General features: G+C 34.2%; 1 protein-coding gene across 1 annotated transcript; it reads left to right on the plus strand.

The window, feature by feature from the left end:
• The first annotated feature begins 3,868 nt into the window (after window positions 1–3,868).
• Window positions 3,869–15,226, plus strand: LOC132731558 (eukaryotic translation initiation factor 4H-like). Its single transcript, XM_060717750.1, has 7 exons — window positions 3,869–4,009; window positions 7,611–7,791; window positions 8,385–8,498; window positions 8,813–8,927; window positions 10,309–10,611; window positions 13,273–13,505; window positions 14,746–15,226. The coding sequence occupies exons 1-6, from the start codon at window positions 3,957–3,959 to the stop codon at window positions 13,464–13,466; spliced, it is 960 nt and encodes a 319-aa protein (XP_060573733.1). The 5' UTR covers window positions 3,869–3,956; the 3' UTR covers window positions 13,467–13,505; window positions 14,746–15,226.
• Window positions 15,227–15,826: the final 600 nt, after the last annotated feature.

The following is a 15,826-nucleotide window of genomic DNA, read 5'->3' on the forward strand; positions in this document are numbered from 1 at the left end:
TGGCCTATCTTGCCATCACAAACAAGTCTGACTGTTCCACCCTACAAGCTGACCTCGACAAACTAGCTGTCTGGGAAGAGAAATGGAAAATGTCATTCCATCCAGACAAATGCCAAGTCCTCACCATCTCCAAGAAAAGAAGCCCCATCTGCCATAACTACACTCTTCATGGTCATACTTTAGAACACGTCACATCAGCTAAATACCTTGGATGCACCCTGAATAACAACCTAGACTGGGGCCAACATATACACAACATTTGTAACAAAGCCAACCGCACCACCAGCTTCCTGCGAAGAAACCTCAACATCGCCTCTACTTCCACCAAAGAAACAGCCTACAAAGCTCTAGTCCGCCCCACAGTAGAGTATGCGAGCACTGTCTGGGACCCCCACGAGAAGGGAGACATACACCGTCTAGACATGGTCCAACGACGTGCTGCACGGTTTGTTAAAAACAAGTACCACAACAGGTCCAGCGTCACAGACATGCTTGCAGATCTTGAATGGAAACCATTACAAGAACGTCGAAAGGAGGCCAGACTGATCATGCTCTACAAAGTCATCAACAACAAGGTCGCTCTAGACAATTCACAACTCATACCCTCCAACTCCACATCTACAAGAAATTCACACAACCTAACCTTCAAGATACCCTACTGCCGTACACAATACCGTCAACAATCTTTCTTCCCACGTACCATCAAAGACTGGAACAGCCTACCTCCAGACACTACGTCAGCCGGTACAGTTGAGTCATTCCGTACTCATCTGTCCCAACTCTATATCTAAACCACACTCTTGTCCGTTTTTAACCTGCACTGTATATATTTCTCACTATTTTTACTCTTTCTTTCCGTCTTGCGCATTAACCTGGCAGTAAACTTCAGTTAGTTGAAGGTGGCCAGTATATTGGAAGAAGAAAGAAGAAGAAGAAGAAGTTTTTATACTTAAAAATAACCCATTTTCACCCAATCACCTCATGTCCAATTAGACCATAAGGTGTTCCCTGCACTTTTTTCAGCCAATCGTTGGCCATGTTACAATGTAAGACCCTGACCTCATATCCGTACACTTATTTGTACAGATACTTGGGACGTGTCGGATCTCAAACGCCTTAAAATACGAATAAAAATGTAAATTTGTCTCTATCCCAGCACATATGCTTATGATATATTTCGATAAAACTTAATATATTTGAAAAAGTCATATGTCCATCTCTTTTATAATAATTATGTGCTGGAATTGACAAAATGTACATTCTATTTGGATTTCAAGGCGTTTGGAGCTCCACACCCTAAGTGTCTGTTGGAAAACAGCAATAATCAATATTATGAATTCATTCCTAGTTCAATGAGCTGTAGATGAAAAATGAAGCATTTCTCTAAATTAAACAATTTAAGTTCATAGATTCCTTGGTAATTACTGGTAGTAACAAAAACATCCAGTAATATTCCTTTATAAACTACATGGTCAATAACTAAAATCCACTGAGGCTTCAAAATATTTAGGTGTAACAATAAGTAAAGATCTATCTTTGAACAATGCTATAAATAACATAACAGCAAAAGCAAATAACTCACACATATATTTATAAAAAAAAAGATAATAAACTTTCAACAAAAAAGGTCAAAGAAACTGCCTATAAAACTTATGTTAGACCTCAGTTAGAATGCTGTTTCCAGGTATGGCATTCTTCACAAAATATTTGGTTTACAAATTAGAACAAGTTCAAAGGTCAGCTGCCAGATATGTATATAATGACTACAATTATAACATAGTGTATCTAAAATGTTAAATGATCTTATATATAATTGTCTAACTCTAGAGCAGAGGCGCAACATCAGCTCTGTTATATCATTTTCTACAAAATCCAATACAATCTTGTGAGGGTCGACCATCATCATGTGACACTTACTAGAACCTTTCTACTAATACCATACTCAATGACACAGCATCTCTCCAATTCATGTCCCCAAGAAATATTCGTCTGTGGAATGGGGTACTTGTGCCCTTACAAGCTAGTCCCAGTTTAGATCACTATATTAAGTCTTCTTTTAACTTGCTTTTATATTATACATGTACATATATAAATTTGCACTTCATTTGTTTAACAGCTTTTCCCAGACAACGAACCTTCTTTGTGTAATCGTAAAAGATTTTGAAGCAGTATGAGGTAGATTTAGATGAAAACATATGTGTAGACCCACTGCCACTTGCAATTTAATTCTATTAATACTTATGGTTCTTGATGGATATTATTGTTGATTAATTGTCCCAATCTCCTCCTCTTCTTTTATTCTCTCAACCAGCCAGTCGCATTAAATTCAATCCCCTTTAATGCCCCTACTAGTGTCATATGCAATAGAGTATATTGGAGACTACGTTCCATGAATGTGCTCCCCCTTGCTGACTTTTATTCTCATGTTTTAATTGATTGTAATGACGATGAACGCTGCTTCAGAAACTTCAATCGTATTGTTTCAGATAGAAACTAAAATCAACGAATCCATGAAATTTTAGTATGAAATTGATTTATAGCAGATTCTTTATGATATATTATGTTGAAGAGCACATAGAACTCAAAATTATTGTGTTTTAATTTGCAGGTACTGTACATCCAAAATACACAGCATAAATCTTTTCGCTCAGCAGGTGCAACAAATACTGGAATCTGGGACATGTATACAATTTGCATACATAGAGGATATTTACTGAGTATAGTTTAATACTAAATTTATTGAATTAGTTGAATAAAATCATATTATGCGAGCCTCTGGTGAGCATAATATTGTTTAATTCAACGAGTTCAATATATTTAGTATTGAATCTACACGAATATAATATTCTATTTATCACATATGTAAAAGAAGAACAAAAAACTGTTAAAATGAGTGATTATTCAATGACGCGCCCATAGTGTAACGCTAACATTAGCGCACTTTAACGCTATGTTTCCATATAGCGCAAATGACGTCACGTCAAGGTGTTATAACACTAGTGTAATGTCGTTTTTATTAAAATGGCTTTATTACGACTCCTGCGCCGCGGTTTATGTGATAAAGTTAGATACTTGATACTTTTATTTCCTCCACACGGGAGAGCATAACATATTTACAATAGGCACAACATAAAATGACATCTAAAGCAAACAACAACATTAGAATATACAAAAAATATACACAGTCAGTACACAAACATTACATCTTCTATTCGAAATGAATATTATTAATTATCATGTAAGCTGTAGAAGAATTAATATGCTAAATAAGATTTTGTCCACTAAGATCATTTGAATATCAAAAATTACGTCAGTCATTATATTAAAATTCAGATTGGAATATAACTTTATTATCATCAAATATTTTATTGCAAATTGAGAGTTTAATATGGTGATTATCACCACTTATAAATTTGTGCTTAAAAATGAAACCTTTAGTGCCTTAACAGTACATAGAACAATTTTATCGTATCGTTATTTACGTTTGTGTGTTGTCTAAATTTAATGATTTAGGCAAAACAGAAACATACGTAACATTCTTCTCTGAAAATCATGGATTTATTAATATGGGTTTAGGACTTTAAAAAAAGCATGTTGGTCTTGTGATTATTGTTCAGTCCTTAACTTCAAAGAAGGGGTAGGAGTATTCCTATTTGCAGGCATTTTTTGAAATAAAAAATGATTTTAAGAAGTCATTGATATGTTTTCTCATAGAAAAAAAATAAATTGAAGATGAATACTCAGTTTTGTGGTATCTATGTTATTTTAATCAATAGATAAGTCTGACCTTCAGGCAAGTGATGTACGTCAAAACGGAATTTAGTAATTTCTTGACTGGTACATTTTTATATTATCAAAAGACGCTTGTAAAAAGATGGATGAAATACAGATTCAAAAGCGCCAAAGTACCAAGATTTTTGTAATATTGGGAACCATTCGGGCCAAGTTAACTAAACATGGCCGAATTTGATGATCATCACGGAGGATATGGTGGAGGAAATTTTGGCGGGTACGTCAAATCAGTGGCGTTAAATCTTTTTTCAGTACATTGCAATTGAGAGAATAAATATTGCACATAGACATGTGTATTTTCTTGTGCTGTCAGTCGTTGCAATTACTCTACAACTCACCATATTGGCTGCCTGCAAAAATCACATGTTTCAAGTATTATTCTGAAGATTAAACATTTCTATGTTTAAACTGTTTATGGTTTAAAGAATATGTTCAGTAACAATTATGGTATAATGATTTTTATAGTGCTACTATGAAACCAAACGTATTATAGAAATCACATATCACGAATTAGATTATGAGTTTGGTTGATGAACTTTATTTGCAAAAGCTTTAAGAAATTTTTTTTCAGAACACAGAAGTTCAGTAATAGTATGAAAAAGGCAAAGCCTCAAAGCGAGCTCGAATTTAATTTTATCGTGAAATAGTAATAACATAATCGTTCATTTTTATTTTACATTTTCCGTTTTAAAATTGTTATTTGGTATTTTATATACTGCTTCCTTTTATTCTGGTTCCTATCCTATTATGGTTCCCATGTTAGTGCGTAGTCCCACACAGTCGCTTGCTTGTCAAGCTCCATCATTATGGCATCAGAAACCATACCCTGAAGTGGATTGAGGCATTTCTCACAGGCCGCACTCAGAGCGTAGTTGTTGATGGAGCAAAGTCCGACCCAGCACCCGTTATCAGCGGAGTACCCCAGGGAAGTGTGCTCGGACCCATACTCTTCCTGGTCTTCATCAATGACCTGCCACTTCATGTCACGTCCAAAGCCAGACTCTTTGCTGACGACTGTGTGGTATACCGGGAAATCAACACTGAAGAGGACTGCCACGTTTTACAGGATGACCTGAAGAAGTTGGCATTGTGGGAGAAACGCTGGGGCATGAGTTTCCACCCAGAGAAGTGCAGCATAATCAGGGTCCACAGGAAGAGGAACCCCATCATATACCCGCAGTGATTTTCCTACTTATATAACAGACTCCGAAAAAAGGCCTCTTCCCAATTGAAATTTTCTTTAAAATCATGCAGTTTTCCCAAAAATCTGAACTTAAATCAGCTTTTTTACTTCCCAAATCAACAATTTTAGCGATAATTTTTCCCAAAATCAAGAGGCATAGGCCTCTTCCCAATGAAGTGAGAAAAATCACTGAGTCCCGTACTCCTTGAAGGGCCACACACTCGAGATAGATCGATAACCAAGTACCTCGGAGTCCATATGTCTGGAAACCTCTCCTGGAATCAACATGTTGACAAGATCGTGAAGAAGGGCAACAGTACACTCGGCTTCCTTCGACGCAACCTGCGCATCAGCAATGAACAGGTCAAGAGCACAGCCTACATGTCACTCGTGCGACCAGGCCTTGAATATTGCTCCACCGTCTGGAACCCTTATACCAAGGACCTTACACGCAAGCTCGAGATGGTCCAGAGGAGAGCTGCAAGATATGTGACGAACCGTTACCACAACACAAGCAGCGTATCCTCAATGATCCAACACTTGGAGTGGGAGACATTAGAGTCACGACGGACCAAAGCCCAGCTGACCATGATGTTCATGATCACCAATGACCTTGTGGACATACCAGTCAGCGATTATCTCACCCCTGCCCCGAGCCGCACTAGAAGTGACCACTCCAAGAAGTTCCATCTACCATCCACATCTACATCGTACTACAGCCACAATATGGAACAGCTTACCTGCCTCCGTTGCAGAGGCCCCTGACTTGGTATCCTTCAAGCAGGGGCTATCAGCCCTCACATTCTAAGTCGCCTTATGGGCCCAGCTACAAGTACCCACTAGTGATATCCAAGGCTGTGCCGGCAGCGGCCACCGTAACCGGAGAGGTTTGGGTTGAAGAGGCGAAATATAGCTGGCCATACTTTTTGTCTATATCTCTACCTTTGTACTATCCAACCTCTTCTAACTTTCTATCATTTCTTGTATATTTCTTTTTCTTGACCTAGCACCACCCGTCGCGTCATAATCAAGTGTGATTGCACCGACGTACAATGTAGATGTAGAGGACACCAGTCTACGCTTCCGTTTTCAATCAGAATTATTCTGCTTTTATAGTTATCTTGTAATTCGAAAAAGTTACGATGTGTCATTTCAGTACTTCGGACGAAAGTTTTCAAAACCATCACTATCGAACAGGTACTCTCGTTACCGTAAAGTTCGCTATGCAAGCAGGCCCTTCGGGCCAGCTCTTCGAGCTCGCTGTGAAATAAGGAGAAGCCTAGGAACGGGGAAGCCGGTTAAGAAATAGTTCATTTTTCCGTTTTAAAGGTGTCATTTGGTATTTGATGCACCGCTTCCATTTTCACATAGAATACTCTTGTTATTAATCCGAAAAGTCGCTATTGTTTGTTATCAGAATACCAGCTAGCTAAAGATACTTTAGCAAATAGGTTTTATAGTACTGCTAGACATGTTTGCTGAAGCCAATCCCGTATCGGAAGTCAACCAGATCCATGACATATTTATGTCATGCTGTAATTCAATAAATTTGTGTGATCTGGACAAAAGCTATTTAAATACAGGTAGTTAGATTAGTTTAGATATTTGGGACACTTCAGTCTATATTTTTACTTCTGTTATAAATTTGCTATGTTAACAGGATTTTGCTAAGTTGAACATAATAAAAGTTATGATAATGCGAAATGAAGCATATGTTGTTCCTGCATAACATACCTTTGCAAAAAAAATTTGATATGGCAGTTTTTCACTCATCAAAAAATTGCAAAGGGATGAATAGCATTGTTTGACACAAATTTTTGGAGACTTAAAAGTAGGAAAAGTCGTGAGACAGATCTTCCATCATGACAATATAAGCAAATGAAATAAATGTTTAAAATTAAATACATGTAGTCTACAATTATTTAATGATATTGTAACTTTTTTTATTTTTATTTATTTTTTATTTTCGCACCAACCAGTGATTTTTTTTTTCAATTTTCAAAACAACCTGTGGCTTTCTGAAGGGGAAAATATAGCGCGATAAATCAGAAAAGGGGAAAATCAAATTCTAACAACTGAGAATGGTTTACCCACCCATGTTTTAGAATATTCAATTTCAATTCGGTTTAACATCCATGATACATGCAGGGGTATCTGTAGGGACAGCGTTCTGTCTTAAGCTGATATAAGTCAGCTGCTGTTAAGTCACGGCTCTAGTGATAAATGTGCCAAGGGCATTTAAGGGGCAAAATAGTAGCATTTTTAGGGGAAAATATACCTATTTAGGGCTAGGGGAAACCGCCTTTTAGGCTTTATTCTGCTGTAAAATGCAGGGAAAAAATCACTGCCAACCCAGTATAGATCATTGACATATGGTGACTTTCCAGCTTTACTGCTTGAGGAAGACCTCAAGCATGTTTGTGCCTGCTATAATGCATGTAAGAGAACCTGAGTAGAACCACCAATGTTTCGTAATCTAGCTGGACATCTTCCTCATGAATTTCAGAAAGAGTCCAACAGTGGTGAGAGGCAAGTATTTTGAAGTCAACGGCTACTTGGCTACAGACGCCCCTAACTTTTGATATTAAAATGACTAGGATAACAATAAGTAACAAAATTTATATGTATATTTTAGTGGTGGATTCAGAGGCAACTATAATCAAGGATATGGAGGGGGTAGAGGCGGTGGAAGAGGAGGCGGTCGGGGAGGTGGGAGAAAACCAATGCCCACTGAACCCCCATACACAGTGTTTGTTGGCAATTTACCAAATGGCATTGTACAAGGAGATTTAGAATTAATATTTAAAGATTTAAGAGTAAGTATAAGACTACATCCGAATACTCAAGATCACTATTAAAAATTTAAATGTCTAATTTATTGAATGTATCGTTAAGTTTCTCCATTGTTAAAAATTATTTCGATGCTAATTTCAACATAGAAAGTTGTTTGAGTTTTGGTCTTTCAAAAAATATTAATTATAACAAAGATAGATATGAAAAAAATTGTGATTTTTACTACAAATATCATTCAATAAGATATTCCTTGATTTAGCAATAATAATTGAATCAGCAGGTTAGCATGACTTTCTGCCTGTCAGTCAATTAAATTTATCAATTAGCTGATATAAGTCAACTGCTGTTTAGGTCATGGTTCTGGTGAAGAATGTGCACAGGGCTTGTCAGGGGAAAATACAGCATTTAATTTAGGGGAAAATATACCTACTTTGGGTCAGTGAAAACATTCTTTATTTGGCTGTAAAATATAGGGGATAAATTCACTGAAAGCTGACAAGATTATTTTTAAAAAAAAAACACTTTGAATTTCAGGTACGAAGTATAGGACTAGTTAGAGACAAGGAGACCGATTAAAAGATTATTTTTAAAAACAAAAAACCACTTTGAATTTCAGGTACGAAGTGTACGACTAGTTAGAGACAAGGAGACCGATCAGTTTAAAGGATTTGCTTATGTAGAATTTGAAGATCTTGACTCCCTCAAAGAGGCATTGACATACGATGGTGCTGTAAGTAAAATTTGTTGGTTTCAGCAATAAAAAAAAATGCCTACATGAAAGGGAAATCACTTTTTTATCTCCTTAAATGGAATAATGTCACAACTCGAAAATTTTCTAAATTGTTCATATCTTAAACTGTTTTGAAAGTATGTAAGAATGTATTAAAACAATGAATAGAATTTTTTTATTTCTAAATGGAACCAGATACTAAATTTGACATTTGATTAGATAATACATCTTTGTCAGATTAAAGATTATGTAGCATGTTACATATAAGCTTTTGTGTGTTCAATATCTTTTTACATTTTGCATAATACTTTCAGCTCTTTGAAGACAAAAACATTAGAGTGGACATTGCAGAAGGGAAACAGAACAGACAGCAAGGTGGGCGAGGTGGTGGCCGCGGAGGCAGAGGGGGATGGAATGATGACAGGGGAGGTAAATCATGCCATGTACTCTATTCAAAGTCACTGCTAGGTTTCATCCTTTATTGCTACTTAGAATTGAAATCTGCTCAAAGTACTGTTTTATTTTTTATGAAAATCTAGAAATTGCTTTGATAATAAAATGTTGAAAATAATGTGTGTGCAAATAATGTGATTTAATCATTTCACCTAGCCAAAGACACCTAAAATCAGCAGAAATGATCTGGGTCATAGAACATATGAAAATAAGTAAAAATAGGTTCAATAGCCCTTATTTCATAAGTATAGGGTTGAAGTATTTAGTGAATGCAGTAAAATAAATTATATGTTGTATAAAAGAATGCAAATGCCGAAAAAGATTGTGAATTATTTTACATTTCTTGAACTATTAATTATTGGCTTTATGCCCTCACCATATAAATGTTGTTGGGAGGAGTTATATGGGAATCACTTTGTTGCTTTTTGGTTGTTCTGTTGGTTACTTTGGCTCTAAATTTTGTTGTTGCCTTTTATGAACCCTACACCTTGAAGATTTTTTTTTTAAACTTGGCTTAAAATATTCATAAAGATGTAACAAATATGCTTCTGTGCCAGTTCTTGTCAGGTCCACTTAAAGGTCGTGTAGAAATTTTGCATTGCCTAATATATTCTATATGCCTTGAAGGATTTAATCTTCAAACTTTGTTTGAAAATTCACCTTGAAAATAATTACAAATGGACCTAAAAATTTGTGTCCAAGATGGGGGGTTTTCGTTTGCTACAACTGATAAATTTTTGGTTTTTTTAAAAAGTTTTAAACAATAAACCTATTATTTTTTGAAAAATAAAAAAAATAAGATGTTTTAATTTTGAAAAAAAAATTTAAAAATTATTCACACATTGATATTTTCCCATTTTTAGCCAATCTTTGTTAAAGTCTGAAAGTTGAGAATGTTCAAGTCTATTGTTGGGGGAAATCAAGAATTATAATTTTAAAAAACAAAACATTTTGATCAGAAGACAAAACTGTTGTCGTACATTAATTTTCAGTTATTTTCATATGAATTGAAAGAAATTATCTCTATTTAAAATGATTTTTGTTGGTTATTTAACTGAATAGTTACTAGAGTGTTTTTTTTGTGGAAATTTAAGGCATGTTAATTCGTTTAACAAAGTTTTAATATTTCACATTTAGTATTGTTTATCAATGACAGTGTTGGGTTCAAGCAACTATCTACAAATCATGAAATGCTCAGAAGCACGTGATGTATCCTAAATTTTGAAAGCCACCATATGACTGTGATAGTTTTAAAACTTAACACCCAAATTAAACAAACAACTGTTTAAACTGCCAAATTATTTACAGGTGCAACACAAAGATAGTGAAATTATCTATTGTACTAATTAACTTGCAGGATTTAGAGGTGGGCGTGGTGGCCGTGGAAGAGGCGGTTTTGATGATTTCCGTGGAGGACGTGGTGGTTTCAATGATAACAGGGGTGGCTTCAATGATAACAGGGGTGGCAGAGGGGGATTTAATAATTTCCAAGATAGATCCGACGACTTTGATCATTATGGTGGTCGCGGTGGTGGTGGCAGGGGCCGAGGACGTGGCGGCTATGATAGATTTGATAACAGAGATAATGAAATGGGTGGCGGACGAAGACGGCAAAACAGCGGCGGACCTCCAGTAGAGCAGTTACGGGAACCTTCACCTGGTTTGTATAAAATTTAAAAAAAATTCTTTAATGAGATATTACTAAATTGTATATAAGTTAATGAAATCTAAATTAAGAGTAACATAATAATGCTTTTTAAAGAATAAAAATTCGGTTCAGTCTTAATGAAAGATAGTCAATACTGGTTATTATTGACATGTTATGCTTCCTGAAAAAATTGACGGGTTAAGTCCTTCTAAATTTAATAGGAGTGAACCAGTTATTGCAATAAGGTGAAAATATTATTGCAGCTTTGTTCTACCTAAGTTGTATAATTCTGAAGTTGTGTGAACTCTCCAATAGGTTTCTCTTGGCAACTTTTTTTTCAACCAATTTAATTAAATAAGCAAGTTTACTGTGAATGTTAAAAGGGCATAGCCCCTCCCTTCCCCCCTGCCCTGCCCCCAGGGTTGAATTATAGGGAACAATTGTCAATTCCTCCCTCATTATAAATATATAATACATGCTATCTAGAATAAGCATCCTCATCTATTAATTGATATCACTTTGCAGTACTTATACAGGGTTCTCAATAAGAGCCGGCCGCCGGCCGAAATGACCGTTTAAAAACACTTTTGGCCGGCTGAAATTTGTAAAATTTTCAATTAATACCAAAAACTGAGAACAGAATTTGACTGTCAAATACTGATGCTCCGTGATAATTATTAATTTTTCAGTAGAAACACAATAAATGATTGGAATAAATCTGAAAACAGACTTTCATTAGCAAATAAATCTTAATTAAATTTGCATTAAGTGAAACCGGAAGTCTAACTCCATTGCCGATTTTTCCAGCCTACTGCAATATTGCAATGAGAATACTTGCTAAAACTGGACACTATTCAAGGGTTTAAACTTTAAAAAACATGATTTGTTTACTATAAAATCGTAAAATCAATTGTTGATAGTTGTCATTTATACTGGTAATGTGTACTAAAATACATTCATGTGTTGTCGAAAATAGATCTGATTTCGGATGTAACTTATTCGGACATGCACTTATGGATTGGGAAAAATTTCATAAAAGAAAAAAAGAATTGTTTTAAATAAAATATCTTTCTTTGACTGATCTTCATACACTGATATATACAATGCTTATTTATGAATAAGCAATTTTAATGCAAGTAATATAGTATGAATAACAAGCTTGTTATCAAAGTTTTGATACCCTAGGTATAAAAATTAAGAGCAATATACTTTGATCAAAATGACTTAAAATCTATAATTTGTTGTTCAAATCAGGGACAAAAGATATAAGTCCAATGTTCCTACTCAAGTCTTATACCAAATAACTGATACATTTTTAGTGAATTAAATGTACTGAGATGTGTAGGCATAAATAGTAAAAGTTTGTTTTTGTGACATTTGCTCTGTTCCATGTCTGACAAATAAGTTTATAGAATGTATGTCACTAACACATTTAGGTCCTGTTCAAGCTTTTAACTTCAAAATGAGAATCAGTTTTATGATCAGGATCAATATTAAGTGGATCAACTGTAAAATATCCTTAATCTTACAAAAATAGCAATAAATTTATCTAAACTTTCAAAAACCTGCCATCGCAAACCCAACTTCATCAAATTAATATTAGATATATAATCTATGAGGATAAACAATGAAGAATATTAGTTTTTAATTTGATCCTGACCCTTAAATTTTTGTGAACACTGGGCCTGTTTTGATTTTGTAAACTGATGTATATATATGTAGATGTGAAACTATAAGCTCTATTGAAATCTTGTTAGTGTCATGTCTGTAGCTTGACAAGCAACACATAATTTGCTTATTTTTTATTTAATCATTTATTGCCAGGTGAGTATTCAAATAATTGGGAAGTCATTTTAAAATGTCAGGCTGTTCGATGAAAGCGTTAATCCCTAAAAAATGAAACACAATGATTGGCATCTGGCACATGATATTTTATTATTGAATAAGAGGGATTTTTATGCAGTAATTTTCTAATATTTTTCTCCTGTCTGCAATTAATGCCCGACTTAACTGTATTGGTCCAGTATTTTAAAATGAATTGCAGGATATGATGTGTCATTAAGTTTAAAATGAATTAAAAAACTGTATTTAAGGCAAAACTGCACTTTTTTTCTAATTAATCACACAAAATATATTTGACAACACTCTTAATACTGGATTACTCATAATGTAACACATTTTTTACAGAATTTAAAAGTGTGAGAAATTTTATATAGTTTTTTTTTTCAAATTATGCCTTTACATTTGGTCTTCTGTAATAGTTTTAAACTACCAAAATATGGCCTAGAATGCAGGAAATCAAGCGCTTAATATAAAAAATTTCCGGGGGAGCATGCCCCCGTACCCCCCTAGGAGGCCTGCTAGAATACAAATTTGGTCTGCTGACCTGAAACTTACTGAGAACCCTGCTTATATAGAAAAAATGTGTTATCTTTAGGGACTTTATCATTTAATTCATGAAAATTGTTTGTTTTAAGTACTTAAACTACTTTGTAACCTATCTCAATGACCTACTTTCCATGTGATAATTTTACTTTAAGATTTGAACTTCATACTAAACTTCATCGTGCAATAATGCACTTGCTATAGATAAAAATCTTAAATTTTTTTTTTTTAATCAACTTACCACTTGTAAAAGGTTTCACTGAGTCGGATTTCCCTGTCTATTTTTAGAATCAGCTGCAGCTCGACCAAGGTTAAAGTTATTACCGAGAACTGTACGTGACCCTCCTAATGACTTTGTGAATACTCAAAGAAATGCCAGTATTTTTGGTACGGGGAAACCGCGAGAGAAATCGCCCAAGGATGCAGATGATGGCGAGCGAAGTAGGACAATTAGTGAAACCAGTCAAAATAGTCAACATTGAGTAGCAGTCATATTTTCCCGTCTGTATGTTATTTTTATGGTGAGTTGACGATTGTGTTTCTCATTAAAAACTGCATGCTTCCAGATGAGTCAAATTATTTCAAGAAAATCAAATTTGAGAAAAAATGTACTAAGATTTAAAGAAAAGTAATAACTAAAGATTCAAGTAATAATTAACATGTTACGGAATGTGCAATTAAATACAGCTTTTGCAGTACATAATTATCACCATATTTCTACTTCCTGACTAATGCAGTAAGGGCTATTATTGCATATTTTGACCTTTTCTTGGTATTTTATGTGGATTGTAAGTGCCATTTTTGCAATGTGTGAATTACTTTGTTTACTTCATAATGTTTTACTTTTTTAAAAATTTTCATGAAAATTAGCATGAATCTGGAAGCATGCTGCTTTAAATTTAATTAATTGTTAAGCCCATAATTCTAGTTCGAGTTGCATCGGCTGAGTGGAAGTGTGCCGATTTAATTGGTCAAAATAATGGCAGATGCTAAGTGATAACTTGAATCTTGTTATTTTATTATTACATTAAGATTATTCTGTGAGATGAATATGACACCATGCTATGATGCTGCCATGATTTGACATTAGTAAGACACCATTGGTCATTTTGTAGCCCCATGTAAATTGTATTCCGTTATTTGGCATTTGAAAGAGATTTATATATATATTAAGATATCTTTGAAAATGTGACCTACCAATTCTGAAGATGTAACATCATAATAAACTGTAACAGTACTGAAAACCTTTTGGTTTCATTTATTGTGGTGCCAAATATGTATATTTATATGTATATATATATTTATACATGTACATTATTTGACGTAAAGTATATATATATAACCAGGAATAAGCATTTTTTACAAGAAATCAACAGTGGAAAGGTTTATTGCTGGAAACAGAAAACACCATAATATACATGTTCTTCTATATACTTGAGTGTGCTGTAGATTTGTTCAAATCGAAATAAACAGGAATAATAAATTTTTTGATATTTTATTACAAATGATTATTGTCTTTTATCTGAAAGACTAATTATTGTCTTTATCTGAAAGACTGGTATGATTCCACATTTACTTGCCCATTGGACAAGGTTTTTTTCCCCTTTGATTTAAATACTTTTGGATACCTTACAACCTTGCTTGAGAGTCAAAATAAAATGCTGCCAGTTTTATAGTAATATTAAAAACCCCTCTGGAAATGACACATCTTGTATGTGTATAAATATTGCATTTTAAAAAATCTTTTTCCCTGTTCTTCAGATGAAGTTTAAAGGAGCTGTATAGAATCTGTATATGTCATCAACACAACAAGTGCTAGCGGCAGTGAATAACTTGGGGCTCTAACCCGCTCCAGCTGTTGTCATATGCCCAGGTGTGAGGAGGCCCTCCGAAAGGTTGCCATTTATGTCATCGTATGTTTGCACTGATAAAGTGTGATTGAGGGCCTCGGTGAAGGGGTGCATAGACAGAGTTTCTGGAAAATTGAAACTTTATAATAGTATACCATTCAACAAACCATGGCATTATATATTGGTGAATCGTGACCGGCATGTAGGGTAGAAATGATTGATCGAACATAGAACTACTATAGAAGTATCTATTTTTTTATAAATGAAATGTATTAAATTACTTTTTTAAATGTTACGTTATGCATTTTATATTGATCAAGCAAAATGTGAAACATTAGTTGATGCAAAACAGAATACTTCTGTGAAGTCAAAAATTGATGTCAGTAAACTTCTCTTAACACAAAATTCTCTGGAAAAGGAAAATATTTATACTAAAACTCAGTTATTCAAACTTGTTTATTCAATAATGTATCAATCACAAACTTTATATGATGTTTAAAACCAATCATTTACTGAAAATGTCTTTAAATAGTTATGTTACATTTGCAGTATGTATAGTTATCATCATGCAAAAACCACATTAGCACTTTTATTTATATGGTAAAAACTCGGAATGAAATATTGTTTTCAACTCATTCATAAGATATATATTTAAAATCAGTTGTAGGTAGATGTTAAACAAAATCTTCATAGAAAAAACAAATATTTTACAGTAATGGGGAAATGCGATTGTTTTGTAGGTTGTTTTTAATCAAGTTACAGTTTTTTTACCTGAATCCTGCTTTTAATGAAATGACAACGTTGTTATGTTGACATTGTGTATGATTGTAAATTGATAAAAACACAATTAGTGAACACAAACTGTTTGGTGGTATCTTAACTTAATCGTAAGTTTCTTCTTACATATTTTTGTATAAATATCAGTTGCGGAGCAACCATTGTCAGGCCAAGGCTTGATAACACTAGGTTTCTGTGACCCATCCCAACCTGGT

Source organism: Ruditapes philippinarum, unplaced genomic scaffold (assembly GCF_026571515.1).
Source record: "Ruditapes philippinarum isolate M1 unplaced genomic scaffold, ASM2657151v2 ctg2187_1_1_1_1, whole genome shotgun sequence".
Taxonomy (NCBI): Eukaryota; Metazoa; Mollusca; class Bivalvia; order Venerida; family Veneridae; genus Ruditapes; species Ruditapes philippinarum.

Bases quoted from the DNA above. Each gene is read 5' to 3' on its own strand.
- LOC132731558 (XM_060717750.1), top strand. From the start codon at position 3,957: ATGGCCGAATTTGATGATCATCACGGAGGATATGGTGGAGGAAATTTT. The intron at 4,010-7,610 runs GTACGTCAAATC...TGTATATTTTAG, and splicing joins GGTGGAGGAAATTTTGGCGG to TGGTGGATTCAGAGGCAACT. The intron at 8,928-10,308 runs GTAAATCATGCC...ATTAACTTGCAG, and splicing joins ATGGAATGATGACAGGGGAG to GATTTAGAGGTGGGCGTGGT.